We start from the raw sequence: 14,167 nt of genomic DNA, 5'->3' as shown, positions 1-14,167 counted from the left end.
CGTTTTAAAGGATCACTTCTTCGTTGACGAATAGGAAAACAATACGAAGTATCAACCAATGATTTGTATTATAGGGAATATTAGTTCTAACAATGGATGCAGAGGGGCGCCACGAGTATCCTGCGATAGGCGTCATCATAGGGTAAGTCTTAGTTTTATTCGAGACACGAGAGAATGAAGAGTTCCTAAAAAGCATAGAAAATGTTTCCGATTTCTTATTACCTTTAGAAAATTATCCCATCTATATGTTATTTTGTTTTCTATTGGCAGCATTGGAAGAAACAAACGATGCTTATGGTAACAACGTATACACTTATTCAAGTATCACGCGTTCATTGCATTTTTGAGGATGACCTTATTAATATATTTTCATACAAATTAAAAATTTACTATCGTAAATTTGCAAATAATTATTTCATGTTATCCTTAGTGCTTTTATGTTAGTTATATTTGTATGTGCTACGACACGGTTAACTCAAAGTGAAATACTCAACAACTGCTTTAATCTTTACGGGGTGTGAATTTGTGCATCGAATTAATTAATGATTGACATTAAATTGTTTTAAAGGAAAAACAATTCGCATGAAATATTTTAATCGTTAGATTATACAATACTAGAAGTCTTCGTTTTTAAATGCTTCTTGCTTTTTTTTATATTAATCCGTTAGTTGTAAATATGGACGAATTAGGGGAGCGGACGAAGCGATAGATCTCTTCAAGTAATGCACTCAAAATGACAACCGTTGGTAATAAATCAGGAGATACAACTTTTTAATTGTCCAGTGAGTATAATACATTTTTGTTTTTTTTTTTATATTATAATTAATTTTTGTTACAAACCAACGTAACCGATACAAAATATATATATATATATATATATATATATAATATTATTTTATAATTAAGATAATTGACGTATTTTAATTAGCTTAGTATATCAAATATTCTATCAGAATATAATTGTTAAATACACGTCACCAGTTGTCGGGTTTCTTTGGTTATACATTAAACAAGCGCATATTATTATATTTAATACAAAAAAAAAATATTTCTTAGATAACATATCATAATATATATGTATATGTGTGTGTGTGTATATATATATATATAACAACTATGACAATATTCATTAAGTATGATAATTTTCAAATATTTATATTGTTTAATAAACATTTTTGAAATAATTCATTATTTATTATATATATTATCATTTAAATAATTATATATATATAATAATAGTATTTAATATATAATATTCCATATGGTAATAACAATCTTATATTTAAATTGAAATAAAGGTTATCCGTGAAAGATATAACAAGTCAAACTATATATAGTTACATGTTTAAAATTACAATTCTTAATCCTTATAAAAGTTATTATTTATAATTACAGATAACGGAAACATATATGGGATCAATATGGCACGAAAGCGTAAACACGAAGTTAAAACAACTGTAAAATCATCAGCAGCCAAATATACCCCTGTCAGAAAGTCCAGCAGACAGATAGCTAAGAAACAATTGGAAGAGAGTAAAATCAATGGAAAGATAACCAAAACGTCAGTGAGCAATGTTGTCGAAGAATCGAAGAACGTTGTTGAAGAAACGGATTCTAAAAAGAATCAAAATCAACATAGAAAATATAATAATAGTCATAATAAAAACGAAGATATATTAACAACCGATAGCATATGCAGTATTTACAAAAGAGAAGACGAAGATAGTGACAGTCAAGATGGATTGGATAATATGTTGGATCAATCGGATAAACTCAGTCCGGAAGATGTACGTCAAATGGTAGTTGGTAATACAACAGAAACTAACGAAACTAAATTAGAATCGTCAGTGTCAAACGAAGTAGAAGTATGGCCGGAAGCAGTGATAGAGGAAATAATATGTGAAGAAATGGAAGTAGAAACCGATGCTACTGACATAACCACTTATAACACGTTAAAACAAGATAGTAATGTGGTAGTAGAACAAGTGTTACTCATGAATAAAGCTAACTTAGGAGAAGATAATTTTGTAGAATATACAGTCATCAAAAATGAAGATTGCGTTGAATCTATGATAGTAGAAACTAACGTAGAATGCGGTATGTCTAGTAACGAATATCAAATTATTCAAAATGGTATGAATAATTTACATGTCAATGTAGATGATAAATCTACGAATAACAGTACTGTATCTTACAAAATGACAGATTCCAAAAGGGAATGTAATAAAGTAGGATATGATATAGATAATAATTCTACTAATAATAAGATTACTACTTTGTTAGATCGTGCAAATAGTACTTACACAAATGACAGAACTATCGACGATGTTAGAACGATGAAAGAAGAATCATATAAAAATAAGTACGTAGATAAAAATCGGATTAATCTACAAAAAGTAGAATCTAATGTTTCAAATGATGGTAATAGAAAAGTAAGCAATAATTATGTATCTAAATTGTCATCTAAACAAGATTGCAAAGATCAACAACAATGTCAGAAGAATATTATTAAAGAAGATAATAATTGTAAATCGGATAAATCTAATACCGTGCAACACAATCAGTGTTCTAAAGAAATAGAAAAATTAGTTAATGATTTGTGCAGTGTAGAAAGTGTTAATTCGCCAGTAGAAACGTGTATAAATGTACAAAAGATATCATTAGTTAACGAAGATGATGAAAGTAGTTCATCGATATTGGACAAAATGGAACAATTACATCGTTCAGTTAATTGTGAATCTAATACGGATAATACGATATATGTTTATCAAAAATCAGTGGAATGTGTTTTGAAAAATCAACAACAAAGTGTTTTAAAGTCAGACAATTATACAGAAAATGTAGGATGTGCTAATGAATTACCAATTAATTGTAGAAATTTACAGAAAAAGAAAACACAACAAAAAACTGCCGATCATTTACAAAATGTTGTTGATGATGCATGTGCGGATAGTGAAGCTGATAGTAAAGTAGATAGCGAAGATATGAAATTAACTAGCAGTGGTGATAGTAGTAATGACACATTATTGTCAGTTAATAATTATAAAATACCCGACATCGATACAAAAGGTGCTTCTAATAATGTCAACGATACTGACAAGAAGATTGAATTTAGAAGTCGTAGTGGTAGCACAGATACTACGGGTTCTGAAAGTGGATCTAACAGTTCTGGTGTTAGAAGAAGTAATAGAATTCGTACTATAGGTTTATTGAAACAAAGGTAAGTAATAAATACTACAATTTTCACACAAATTTTATTAAAAATTCTATAAATCAACTTTTGTATTATTCATAGATCTCGAGGTCGTGGTTTGGTAACGAAATCAAATACGGATACATTGAAACCTAATTCAACACAGGAGAAAGATAAAATAACTGCCAGTATGACTACTACTTCATCTTTAGAATCAAAAATCAATTCAGATGGACAATCTGAGATTCAATGTGACAAGGAAAACAATGTCAATAAAATGCAAACAACGCATGATTCTCTTACACCATTAGTAGCAAGTTTTAATAATTCTGGTTACAATTCGGATTCGTTGAAACCTGTCAAAGTAAAATCCAGATGGAGAAGATCGAGTGAACTTGAAATGGGTGGATCAAGTTCATCCATCTCTGGAACAACGGGATTTGAATTTTCCAATGTTATGTCGGAATTTATACCACATGTGACTACTAAATCAAATAGTGGTACATCAGGAGAATCCGGATCCTTAGAACGTGGATCTGCAGTTGTATGTACATCGATTAATGTACAATCTTATCCAGAAATAAAACAGGATACAGGAGAGGAAAATATAGAAAATAATTCTTTTGTTAATTCATCTACAATGCAGCAGGTTTCTAAAATTATAGGAACAAAACCAAGTCCTCTGACAACAACCATTATTGATTCCAAGGATAAAGAAATGGAAGAAAGATTAAGTCAATTTGAATATTTACGTGAAAATTTATATCTCACTGAAAGGTAAGTAATTTGTATTTTGTTTTTCATATTATTTTGTAACTCTTTGAGCTCTGAATACTTACTTTTTGAAGTTCTCTGTATGGATATGGAACGTATCTAGGAATTGAGATCGTTGCTGAAGGATTGAATACTTTTCTATTAATGTGTGAACTCTGTTGATTGAATTATACCAAGCAAAAATAATAATAAGTTATTATTATCATTTATCATTATTCTCTTTGATTAAAAATGATCAAATTTATAAACATACTTTTATTTCGAAATACAAAATTATTTAACCCATTAGCTGCCACGATCAATCCCCATTTGGGAATTTTACGTACACCACTCGGTTTTATGTGGACTGTATGGAAAAATGGCATAATAATAGCTATTTTGTATGTATAGGAAATAATAAAAGAAATAAGTAATAGTCTCTTATTGGTTTTTTTTTTTTTTTTCATGCAACCAGCCACAATTCCCATTTAAGACTTTTTAAAAAATATAAATAAATTTCTGTAATCAAAAATAATTTGGCAGTTAATGAGTTAATATATAATCAATATAATATTATGTATATTTATATATTAAATATATATTAAATATTTATTGTCCTGTGAAATCATCAACCCTTTGATGTAAATTAAACTTTTATTAAATGCGTTCTTAATTCACCTGAATAAAATTTTATTAAATGCATATATGCATCCATAGAGCTCAAAGAGTTAAAAAGAAAACATTTATTAACATTATTTATTTTGATATCAGGTACACCAACAAAGAAACCAAAAGAATGGTATGTGATTGTTTCCTTACAGAAGAAGAAATAGAAAGAGGTGAACTTGGTTGTGGTGAAGATTGTCTTAACAGACTTCTCATGATAGAATGGTACACATAAATAATTATTTATTAATTTAAATCAAATTAAATATCATTTATTTTTCTTTTCATGAATGGTTCACCCATTTTACTAAATCATTGATCTGAAACTAATAATTCAACTAATATTACAAGATTGTTGATTAAGAATAAAAATATAATTGTATTTTAAATTTGTATTTTCATTTTAGTGGTCCCAGATGTGTGGTTGGTGATAGATGCACAAATAAAAGATTTCAAAATTGTGATTACGCCAAGTGCGAGGTCTTTCGTACAGAAAAAAAGGGATTTGGATTACGAGCAGTGACCGATCTAGATGTGTTAGTATTTTTTATAAATATAATTAATAATTTAATTAGAAAATATAACTTGTATTTTTTCCCTTTTCTTTTTTTTCAGAGGAGAATTTATAATGGAATACGTGGGAGAGGTTGTAGATCCAAAAGATTTTCGTCGTAGAGCTAAAGAATATTCCAAAGATAAAAATAGACATTATTATTTCATGGCATTAAAATCAGATCAAATAATTGATGCCACTTTGAAAGGGAATATTTCACGTTTCATTAATCATAGTTGCGATCCAAATGCAGAAACACAAAAGGTAAAGTTTGTCATACTAATTGATGATAGATCATGATTGATGAAATTGGTCTAACTCTATATTGAAGAGTTTGCGTTTCAATGCAATTAAAACTAGAGATACTAACGAGTCATACTGTTTAAGTATATCAATTTATAGTTCCTATTAAAATAATGGCAATCATTAAATGAATAATATGCGTTTTCTTACCACAAATAGAGTTAGGTCACTTTCTAAATGAACAATCAGATTTGTTACAAAATTTCGAAGGGACTTAACTTCATTCAACATAATTTAAGATGCTTCAAATTGAAAAAAAAAAAAAACAATACTCAATTTATTTGACATATCTTTAAAACACTTCAGAAACATAATTTATGTTATTGAAAACACTTTTTAACTACATAACGTACAAAATTACAAACATAACATACAAAACAATTTACTATTCATCTACATTGTGTGTGTGTGTGAAAGGGATTTGAAGAAATCATGATGTTCATCACATAACATGAAATTGTACAATAACCAGGTGCAACCAGAAAATAATTAGAGTTAGGCTACTTTCAAAATAAACTTTTACATCATTCCATTAATCAGCAAATTGTTTTGTTAATAAATCTTCATGATTTTAAATATATTAGTAACAAATTGCTTCAGAATGAAAAGATCGTGTAAAAATGAAAATAGAGTTAAGCCACTTTTTAAATAAACTGTTCATATTTTTTTTTTTTTGCTTATAACTTACAATGATGTTTGTTCTTTTTGTTTAGTGGACTGTAAATGGCGAATTAAGAATAGGATTTTTTATAAAGAAGTTTATAACAGCCGGAGAAGAAATAACTTTTAATTATCATTTTCAACGATATGGGTGAGTATTAATATAATTAATTGATAATACAATTAACACAATAAAACAATATATTATATTATATTATATTATTTAATTTAATTAAATAAATATTATAAAATATCAGAAAGGAAGCACAAAAGTGTTTCTGCGAAGCACCCAATTGTTGCGGTTGGATCGGTGATACACCAGAAGAAGAGAAAGAAAAGATCGAGAAGAAGGAGAAACGTGAAAAAGATTCGAGAAAGAAGAAAGAAGAAAAGAAACCAACAGATTATATGGAAGACGAAGACGTACGTTTGTTCACTTTTTATATTAATTTAACCCTTTGTATAAACATTTGACGAGTGAGACTCGTCATCTGCTTATTTGATCAAAGTTACGGTGCACGAGTCTGACTCGTCATCTGAATTTAAGAAGCTTATATAAATATATAAAACAATAGGGGTCACAATCAGTCCGATACACACGTCTTTAAGTCAACGAATTACCTTATATCGCCATCTGTTAGAATCTTATCGAACTAACAGAGATAATCATGACTCTTTGTTAATAAACAAATAATTCGCAATAAAATAATATTGCGATTATAAACTGAGATATAAGTTATCCTATCTTTCAAGTTGGATGAAACTGCAGAAAGTGTACAAAATTTTATTAAAATCGGTTCAGTAGTTTAGGAGTCCATTGCGGACAAACAACGTGACACTTAATTTATATATATTTATATCATCAATATAAATATATTTCAAATAAAATGTATTATTTTTATATATTAATCCGTATAGCAACAGATTAAATCAAATAATTCAGTATTCAAAGGGTTAATTAAATTTTAATCTTTTATTCTTATCTTATCTTCTTTTTTTACAGTTGGAAGAAGAAATAGACAAATTGTGTTCGGGTGGATTGAAAAATCGTGCACATACTTTAACACTGAGTCGTTTAATGGTACGCAGTAGAGAATTGAAACATAGAACATGTTTATTACGTTTAATACAAAGTGGTGAACAACCATGTAGAAGATTATTCTTAGATTATCACGGTCTTCGTTTAATATGGAGTTACGTGATGGATATTGCTGAGAATGAATCAGAAGAAGCCCAACTGTTTCGTTTAGAAATTCTAAAAACTTTAAATACACTGCCAATACCTAACAAAACAATGTTAATGGATAGTAAGATTTATGGGGTTGTAGAAAAATGGGCTAATCGATTATATTTATCAGCGAGCGATGAATCACCTGAAGATGATCAAAGTAAAGTTAAAAGATTACCCGAAGAAAATAATACTTGTTTCAATGATGCTGGTACGAAAAAAATCATTGACAATTTGAACAACATTCCAAGTGAAAATAGAGTTGAAAATTCAGGATTGAATGAAATCAAATCTGAAAGTACAGATCAATCTCTTATTCCTGAATTAGCATCAACGTTATTATCTGAATGGTCTAATCTTAAAGAAGTCTTCAGAATACCGAAAAAAGAAAGAATCGAACAGATGAAGGAACATGAAAGAGAAGCAGGTTATTTTCTTTCTTCTTTTTATTATTATTATTATTATTATTATTATTATTATTATTTGAAAGATACAAATGTTTAATATTATTCATTTGATTTATTTTTAGATCGTGGATATAGAGAGGAGCTTGAGAAAGATGAAAAAACTGGAACATCCTATGAAAGGTTAATACAAAAATCTTCCAATCAATTTAATAATAAAATAAATCATTTATAATATTGTGTCGATAATTTATTTATTATTGTTTTAGATATAGGCCTGATAGATTTGGAAGAGTGGAATTAGACAAACGTACTGACAGAAGACGAGGAAGAGAATCTCCAGACTTTGAACATAATAATAGAACTAAAGAAAAAAAAGTCGAAGAAAGAAGTAGTTTAGTTCCTATACCAAGGATGACAAAATACGAACGTAGACAATTATTTGCATTAAAAGTAGCTAAAGAGGAAGAAGAAAGACAACGTCGTCAACAACATGATTCTTGGCAAGAACATGAATCGAGATGTTTAGCTTTGGGTATGGATCCACATTCTACTGCTATGGTAGATCCTCAAACTGGTTATCCTGTATTTTATAATCATACTCTTGGTCAATGGCAGCATTATTCTGCACAAGGTAATTTCTATTGAAGTTCACTTAAGTTTATCAATTATTAACATTTGATTTGATTTGATTTGTTTTTTTTTTTTTTTTTCAGAAGGAGGTGATATCGCACAACAATGTACTCCTACATGTGTCGGAGGAAATCAATCTCTTTCTACACCAAATACTTTGGTATCTCAAAATCCTCATTCATTGCAACCACCGTTAAATTCTGAAATATCAGCCGGTATAACTGGTACTACTGCCGTTCCTTCCAATGTACCACCTGTAGTGTATACTTTAAATCAACCACCTGCGTTTAATCAAACGCCAACATATTCTTTACTTCCGCATCATCAACCATATACGGAAAGTCATTTGCCTATAGCAAGCAATTTAGTACCAGTTCATAGCGTTACACAACAACCAATTCCTATTCAATCTCAATCACTTTACATCGACAAAACCAATAACTCTCAACAGTTTCCTATTGTTAATGCTGCTTCTTCTACCAATGATACTACTAACAATCAACAATCGCAACCAGAAATACCACCGATAGATTTACCACCTAAATGGAAGAGTGCGATAGATGCTAGAGGTAGAAGATATTATTATCATATTAAAGAAAGAATATCACAATGGTTACCACCACCACCGGATCACATAGGCGTTCAACCAGATTCATCGTCAAGTTCTGAATCCAGTGATGATTCGACATCTTCTAATGAAGATGAAGAAGATATCGAGGATGAAAATATTGATAAGAAAGAAGAGGATGTTTATTCGGATGCTGGTGGTAATACTGAGAAACGTAATTCTACGAAGAAAGTTAACCTATACAATAATCCTGTTGGTTCTACCATATTTCCTGAAACTAAAAAACGAAGAGATGGTTTGGTACAAGAAAGGATCATTAGTGTAAATATTTTCTTATTTGTTAATTAATTTAAAATATTTATTGTATATATATATATATATATAAATATATTTTTGTTTTAAATTACAGCCAAGAAGAGAGGAAGACCGTGTTGGTCATAAAACTTATAAAGAATTGAAAGAAAAATTAAGAAGACAAAAGGAAAGGGCTAGACTTAAAATGCATGTAGATAAATTCAGAAAACATAGGCGTAGTAATAAATCTAAAATTCATTCGAGACATTGGTTAAACAAATCTCAATCAACATCGTCAGATTTTACTAGCATGTCGGAAAGAAAGATAAAGGATACTTTTAGAATAAATATGGCCAACGTTATGGTACATTTCTTAAATCCATATAGAAAAAATGATTGCAAACAAGGTCGTATAACTAATACGGAAGATTTTAAACATCTAGCGAGAAAGGTAGAAAATATTTCATTGTATATTTGAATGATTTAAAATTGAATATTATTTAATATATATTTTGTTTGATTTCAGTTAACACATTTTGTATTAGCTAAAGAGCTGAAACATTGTAAAAGTGTGGATGAATTACAATGTAACGAAAATGTTAAACACAAAGCTAAAGATTTTGTTCGCAAATATATGAGCAAATTTGGTGCGGTATATCAAAAGGGAACGGATGAAGATTAACCTGTGTTTGTACATGTACGATATGAAAATTGTTATTTATTATAATGCCAACTTTATCCTGAACGTTATCGGTTCCTTATAAATAATATATATATATATATAAAAGAAAAATAACAAAACAAAAAAACAACAAAAAAAAAATAACAAACAAAAAAAACAAAATAATAATAATAATAATAATAATAATTTTCCTCTTTGTAGATATATCCGGATAAAAACAAAAAAAAAATGACTATATTACTATCATAAAATAGTATTAAACTACAAACAAAAAAAAACAAAACAAAACAAAATTTAAAAAAAGAAAAAATGGCAAAATTGTATATGTGTGAAAAAAAACTTTTTCTATAATAAGTTAAAAAAATAGCTAAATAATAAAATAGCAAATTATTAATTTCTCATATTTAATATGTATATATATATAAACAAACATTTTACAACATTTTTCTCTATTTTATATCCCATGTCATATAAATATGACACATGGGGTATATACATATATATATATTTCTTTATTTCCAAGTTAATATACTACTACTACTATTACTACTACTACTACTGCTGCTACTGCTACTACTACTACTACTACTACTACCAATCAACAAATACATTGTATGATGATACGCGTTTGATCATTTTCACATTTATTATTACATTTCATTCTTTGCGAAACTCTTTGAACCCTTTCGTTTAGGGCATCCTTTTGACACGAGTATCGTTTTTCAAATAAATTCGCTTGTACATGCGCAGAATTTCATGATACACGACCCTTATGATGAGGGGTTGTTCATATGGCGGTCTTTGCACTGACGACCCCTATATGGGATTTAGGAGCCTTAGAACGTATGATTCCTTTATGGGGACCGATAGTTATAACGAAAGGGTTAATTTAGAATATTTAATATTGCATTGATTTTTTTTTTTTTTAGGAAAATAAAAAGATCTGTTATTTGTTTTTATAATTAATTGGAATTATATATATACACGTCACTTCGTAAGAATTGCATCCTTTAACATAATGTATATATATATACATATATATATGTATATGTAAGGTATAATAAAATGTATCAATATATATGTATATATATATATATATATTTTACATTATATATATATATCTATATGTATATATAATATATATATATTTATATGTATGATATATATACATGCATGTAATAACGCATATGTATATATGCTGTTATATGGTGTCATCGTATAGGAAAAAAATTGTAACAATTTCACACATACAAATTCTTAATAATTATTTATTCGAATGACTAAAAATGAACAAAATTGAAAAGAAAATTGATGATGATGATGATGATGCATTCAGTGTTCCTTATCGTAATACAAACCTTTTTGTCATAGATCTCCGTCTGTTGGTACAAACAAAATCAAGTCTGTGATGCACGGTATGCAATAATAATAATAAATATAAAAAATATTTAAAAAAAAGATAAAATAATAAAACTTGATTAAAAAAAAAAAGACATAAAAAAAAAATAAATGCAGAATATTTTAAATAAAAGGTATAAATATTCTATGTGTAAATATATTCAAAAGAAACAAAAAAAAGATCGCGGTATTCCTTTAAAAAATGTTTCAATATATTTTTTTTCTTGTTTTTTTTTTTTTTTATATTGATTTTTTTCTATCACGACCAATCGCGTCAAGAATTTTATTATCATAATTACCTTGTAACACAAAATTATGTAATTGATTATTACATTTGATTAAGTACGCATAAGAGTAGAAATATTTCTTTTTTTTTAATTTAATTTTATTTTATTTTATTTTATTTTATTTTTATATACTTTTTTCTTGGTCTTATACCATGTTTTTTTCTTTTTTTTTTTTTAATTGTAAATATCAAAAGTAAAAAAAAAACAAAAGAGAAAATTTACATGCACGATGTATATACGTGCTATTTCAATTAACACTTTATTTTATTTTATATATATATATATATGTTATTTTGCATTAGATATAAAAATAGAAAAAAAATTATATTGATTTTTTATAATATATTTTTATTGCATTTTTCTTGTCAATTTTGATATAAGAAAAAAAAAAAAGTTAATTCACTTGACCCCGACGTGATTTGAACACGCAACCTTCTGATCTGGAGTCAGACGCGCTACCGTTGCGCCACGGAGTCACATGCTCAGATAGCTGTTACAATTCTTATAAGTTGTTCAAATAAATATTATTATATTAATCTTCTTTTTCTTTTTTTTTTGTTTTAATTTATTTCTCGTTTCTTTCATTATTTTTTTATTTTTTTTATACATATTTATCAATGTTAGTAGTATCATTATTGTTTCTAAAAAAAAAATATTATTGAATCATCGATATTGTTTAAATTACAGAGATACGTGAAGAATTTATAGAAAAAAAAAAAAAAAAAAAGAAAAAAACAGAAAAAACATTTTTATTATTGCAGTCGTAAGAAATCGATTTGTATTTGATTTGAGAATAAAATAAGAAAAGAAAAAATTAGATAATATGTGGTTGGAGATGATTATTATCTTTGTAGGACAAAAGAAATGTTTATTATTGATAATCTTCGATAAAATAATTATATAAAACGATTTCTTGACACTGTAAACAATACTTTGTAAAAAATGGTGCATAACTTTGTTCCTTTAATGATTTTTATATATATATGAATAACATAAAAATGAATTTATATAGATATAAAAGATATCATTGCAGTAGCATGTGTTCAAATATGTTTTATATGAAAAGAAATAATTAAAATACGTGTATAAATGTAATATTTCTTATCATTTGAAAATTTATACATGAATAATTTATTAATGAGATATTTTTTCAATTATACAAATATATATATATATATATATATATATATATATAAATTAATTAAATCAATGTAATATAATAACAATATGTTAATTATATCATAATAATATAAAATAATCTTATACCAATTGATATATTTGTTTATATGACTTATATTTCATCATTATTATTATTATTATTATTATTATTATTATTATTATTAAAATACGATATTAATTTATCATCGTATTTCTGGTTGAAAGCATCGGTAAATTTACAATTAATATTTAATGATATTATCAAATTTCAGATATTTAATAAAATGAGCAACTGAATTGACAAAAAAAAAAAAAAAAAAAAGAAGAAATGAAGAAATTATTTGCAAAAAATATACATATAACGTAGATAATAATATTCGTTAAAATTTTGCAAATGTTTGAATGGTTAGAATGTTTGTATAAAAGATTTGTCAAATGACCGATAATATGACGGCTTGTGCTCTGTCGTTCGTAAGAGGAGCAGAAAAAAGAATTAGAAAAATAATAAAACGAAGGATAATAAAAGAGATTATTAAAGTAAAAGGTATCATTAAAATTTACCGAAATGTCACGCACACTGATAGAATAAGAAAGAGGAAGATTTTTGCGTACAAAAATGATAAAACAAAAAATAAAATTTTATGATCTTGGTTATAAACAATAATATATATTAAAAACAAATATTTCAATATTAAAGTATTATAAGAATATTAAAATATAAAAATATTTTAATATATTTAATTATAATATATCAATAATTATATTATTATTAATATTATTATAATTTTTATTATTAATATATTAATATTATTAATAATTGATGAAAATATTTGATCAATTGAATTACTGATATATACAAATATTTTAATATATTAATCATAATATTAATGTTATTAATAATTGATGAAAATATTTGATCAATTGAATTACTGATATATAAAAATATTTTAATATATTAATTATAATATTAATATTATTAACAATAATTTATATATTTTTCTTCTTATTTTTATATTAAATTTAATTTTATAATTTATTATTGCAAATCCTTTAATTGCAAGTCGATAAAATAATAATAATAATAATTTGAATATTTTCTTCTTATTTTTATATTAAACATAATTTTATAATTTATTATTGCAAATCGTTGAAAGATACAAAAAAAAATAATTACATCAAAAAAAAAAAAGAAATGAAAGAAGTTTTCATTTACAAAAAAAAAAAAAAAAAAAAAAATAAAGAAAAAAAATGATACACACGTAACGAATGACAATTTTCTCATATGAAATTTAATTGAAACGTAAATTACGACTAAAATTTTGATTAAAATTTATCTTTATGCTTTTTCTTTTTCTTTTTCTTTCTTTTTTTTTCTTTCTTTTTTTTT

General features: G+C 26.2%; 1 protein-coding gene and 1 non-coding gene across 4 annotated transcripts; one reads left to right on the top strand and one right to left on the bottom strand.

Annotated features, from left to right (window-relative positions):
- The first annotated feature begins 187 nt into the window (after positions 1 to 187).
- Positions 188 to 13,232, top strand: Set2 (SET domain containing 2). Of its 3 annotated transcripts, none has more exons than XM_089175025.1 (15): positions 188 to 782; positions 1,396 to 3,220; positions 3,296 to 3,970; positions 4,718 to 4,837; positions 5,020 to 5,148; positions 5,228 to 5,429; positions 6,182 to 6,279; positions 6,386 to 6,551; positions 7,132 to 7,783; positions 7,886 to 7,943; positions 8,030 to 8,394; positions 8,477 to 9,282; positions 9,371 to 9,706; positions 9,782 to 9,952; positions 13,053 to 13,232. In XM_089175025.1, the coding sequence occupies exons 2-14, from the start codon at positions 1,422 to 1,424 to the stop codon at positions 9,935 to 9,937; spliced, it is 5,562 nt and encodes a 1,853-aa protein (XP_089031151.1). In that variant the 5' UTR covers positions 188 to 782; positions 1,396 to 1,421; the 3' UTR covers positions 9,938 to 9,952; positions 13,053 to 13,232. The 3 variants fall into 3 exon arrangements, with proteins under 3 accessions (XP_089031151.1, XP_015186803.2, XP_089031150.1); XM_015331317.2 differs by lacking the exon at positions 13,053 to 13,232 and adding an exon at positions 10,139 to 11,447; XM_089175024.1 differs by lacking the exon at positions 13,053 to 13,232 and having other exon boundaries at positions 9,782 to 10,230.
- Positions 12,027 to 12,098, bottom strand: TRNAW-CCA (transfer RNA tryptophan (anticodon CCA)). The gene has a single exon. It is a non-coding gene; the product is annotated as a tRNA-Trp (tRNA).
- Positions 13,233 to 14,167: the final 935 nt, after the last annotated feature.

The sequence above is a fragment of the Polistes dominula genome, unplaced genomic scaffold, assembly GCF_049000335.1.
Source record: "Polistes dominula isolate Pdom_NZ unplaced genomic scaffold, Pdom_raw_medaka contig_78, whole genome shotgun sequence".
Lineage (NCBI taxonomy): Eukaryota > Metazoa > Arthropoda > Insecta > Hymenoptera > Vespidae > Polistes > Polistes dominula.
Note: the sequence above shows the minus strand (reverse complement) of the source record. Positions and strands in the feature narration are given on the sequence as shown.

Coding starts and splice junctions, on each gene's coding strand:
- Set2 (XM_089175025.1), top strand. CDS start 1,422: ATGGCACGAAAGCGTAAACACGAAGTTAAAACAACTGTAAAATCATCA. Junction 5,430..6,181: donor CAAATGCAGAAACACAAAAG/GTAAAGTTTGTC, acceptor CTTTTTGTTTAG/TGGACTGTAAATGGCGAATT. Junction 6,280..6,385: donor TATCATTTTCAACGATATGG/GTGAGTATTAAT, acceptor ATAAAATATCAG/AAAGGAAGCACAAAAGTGTT.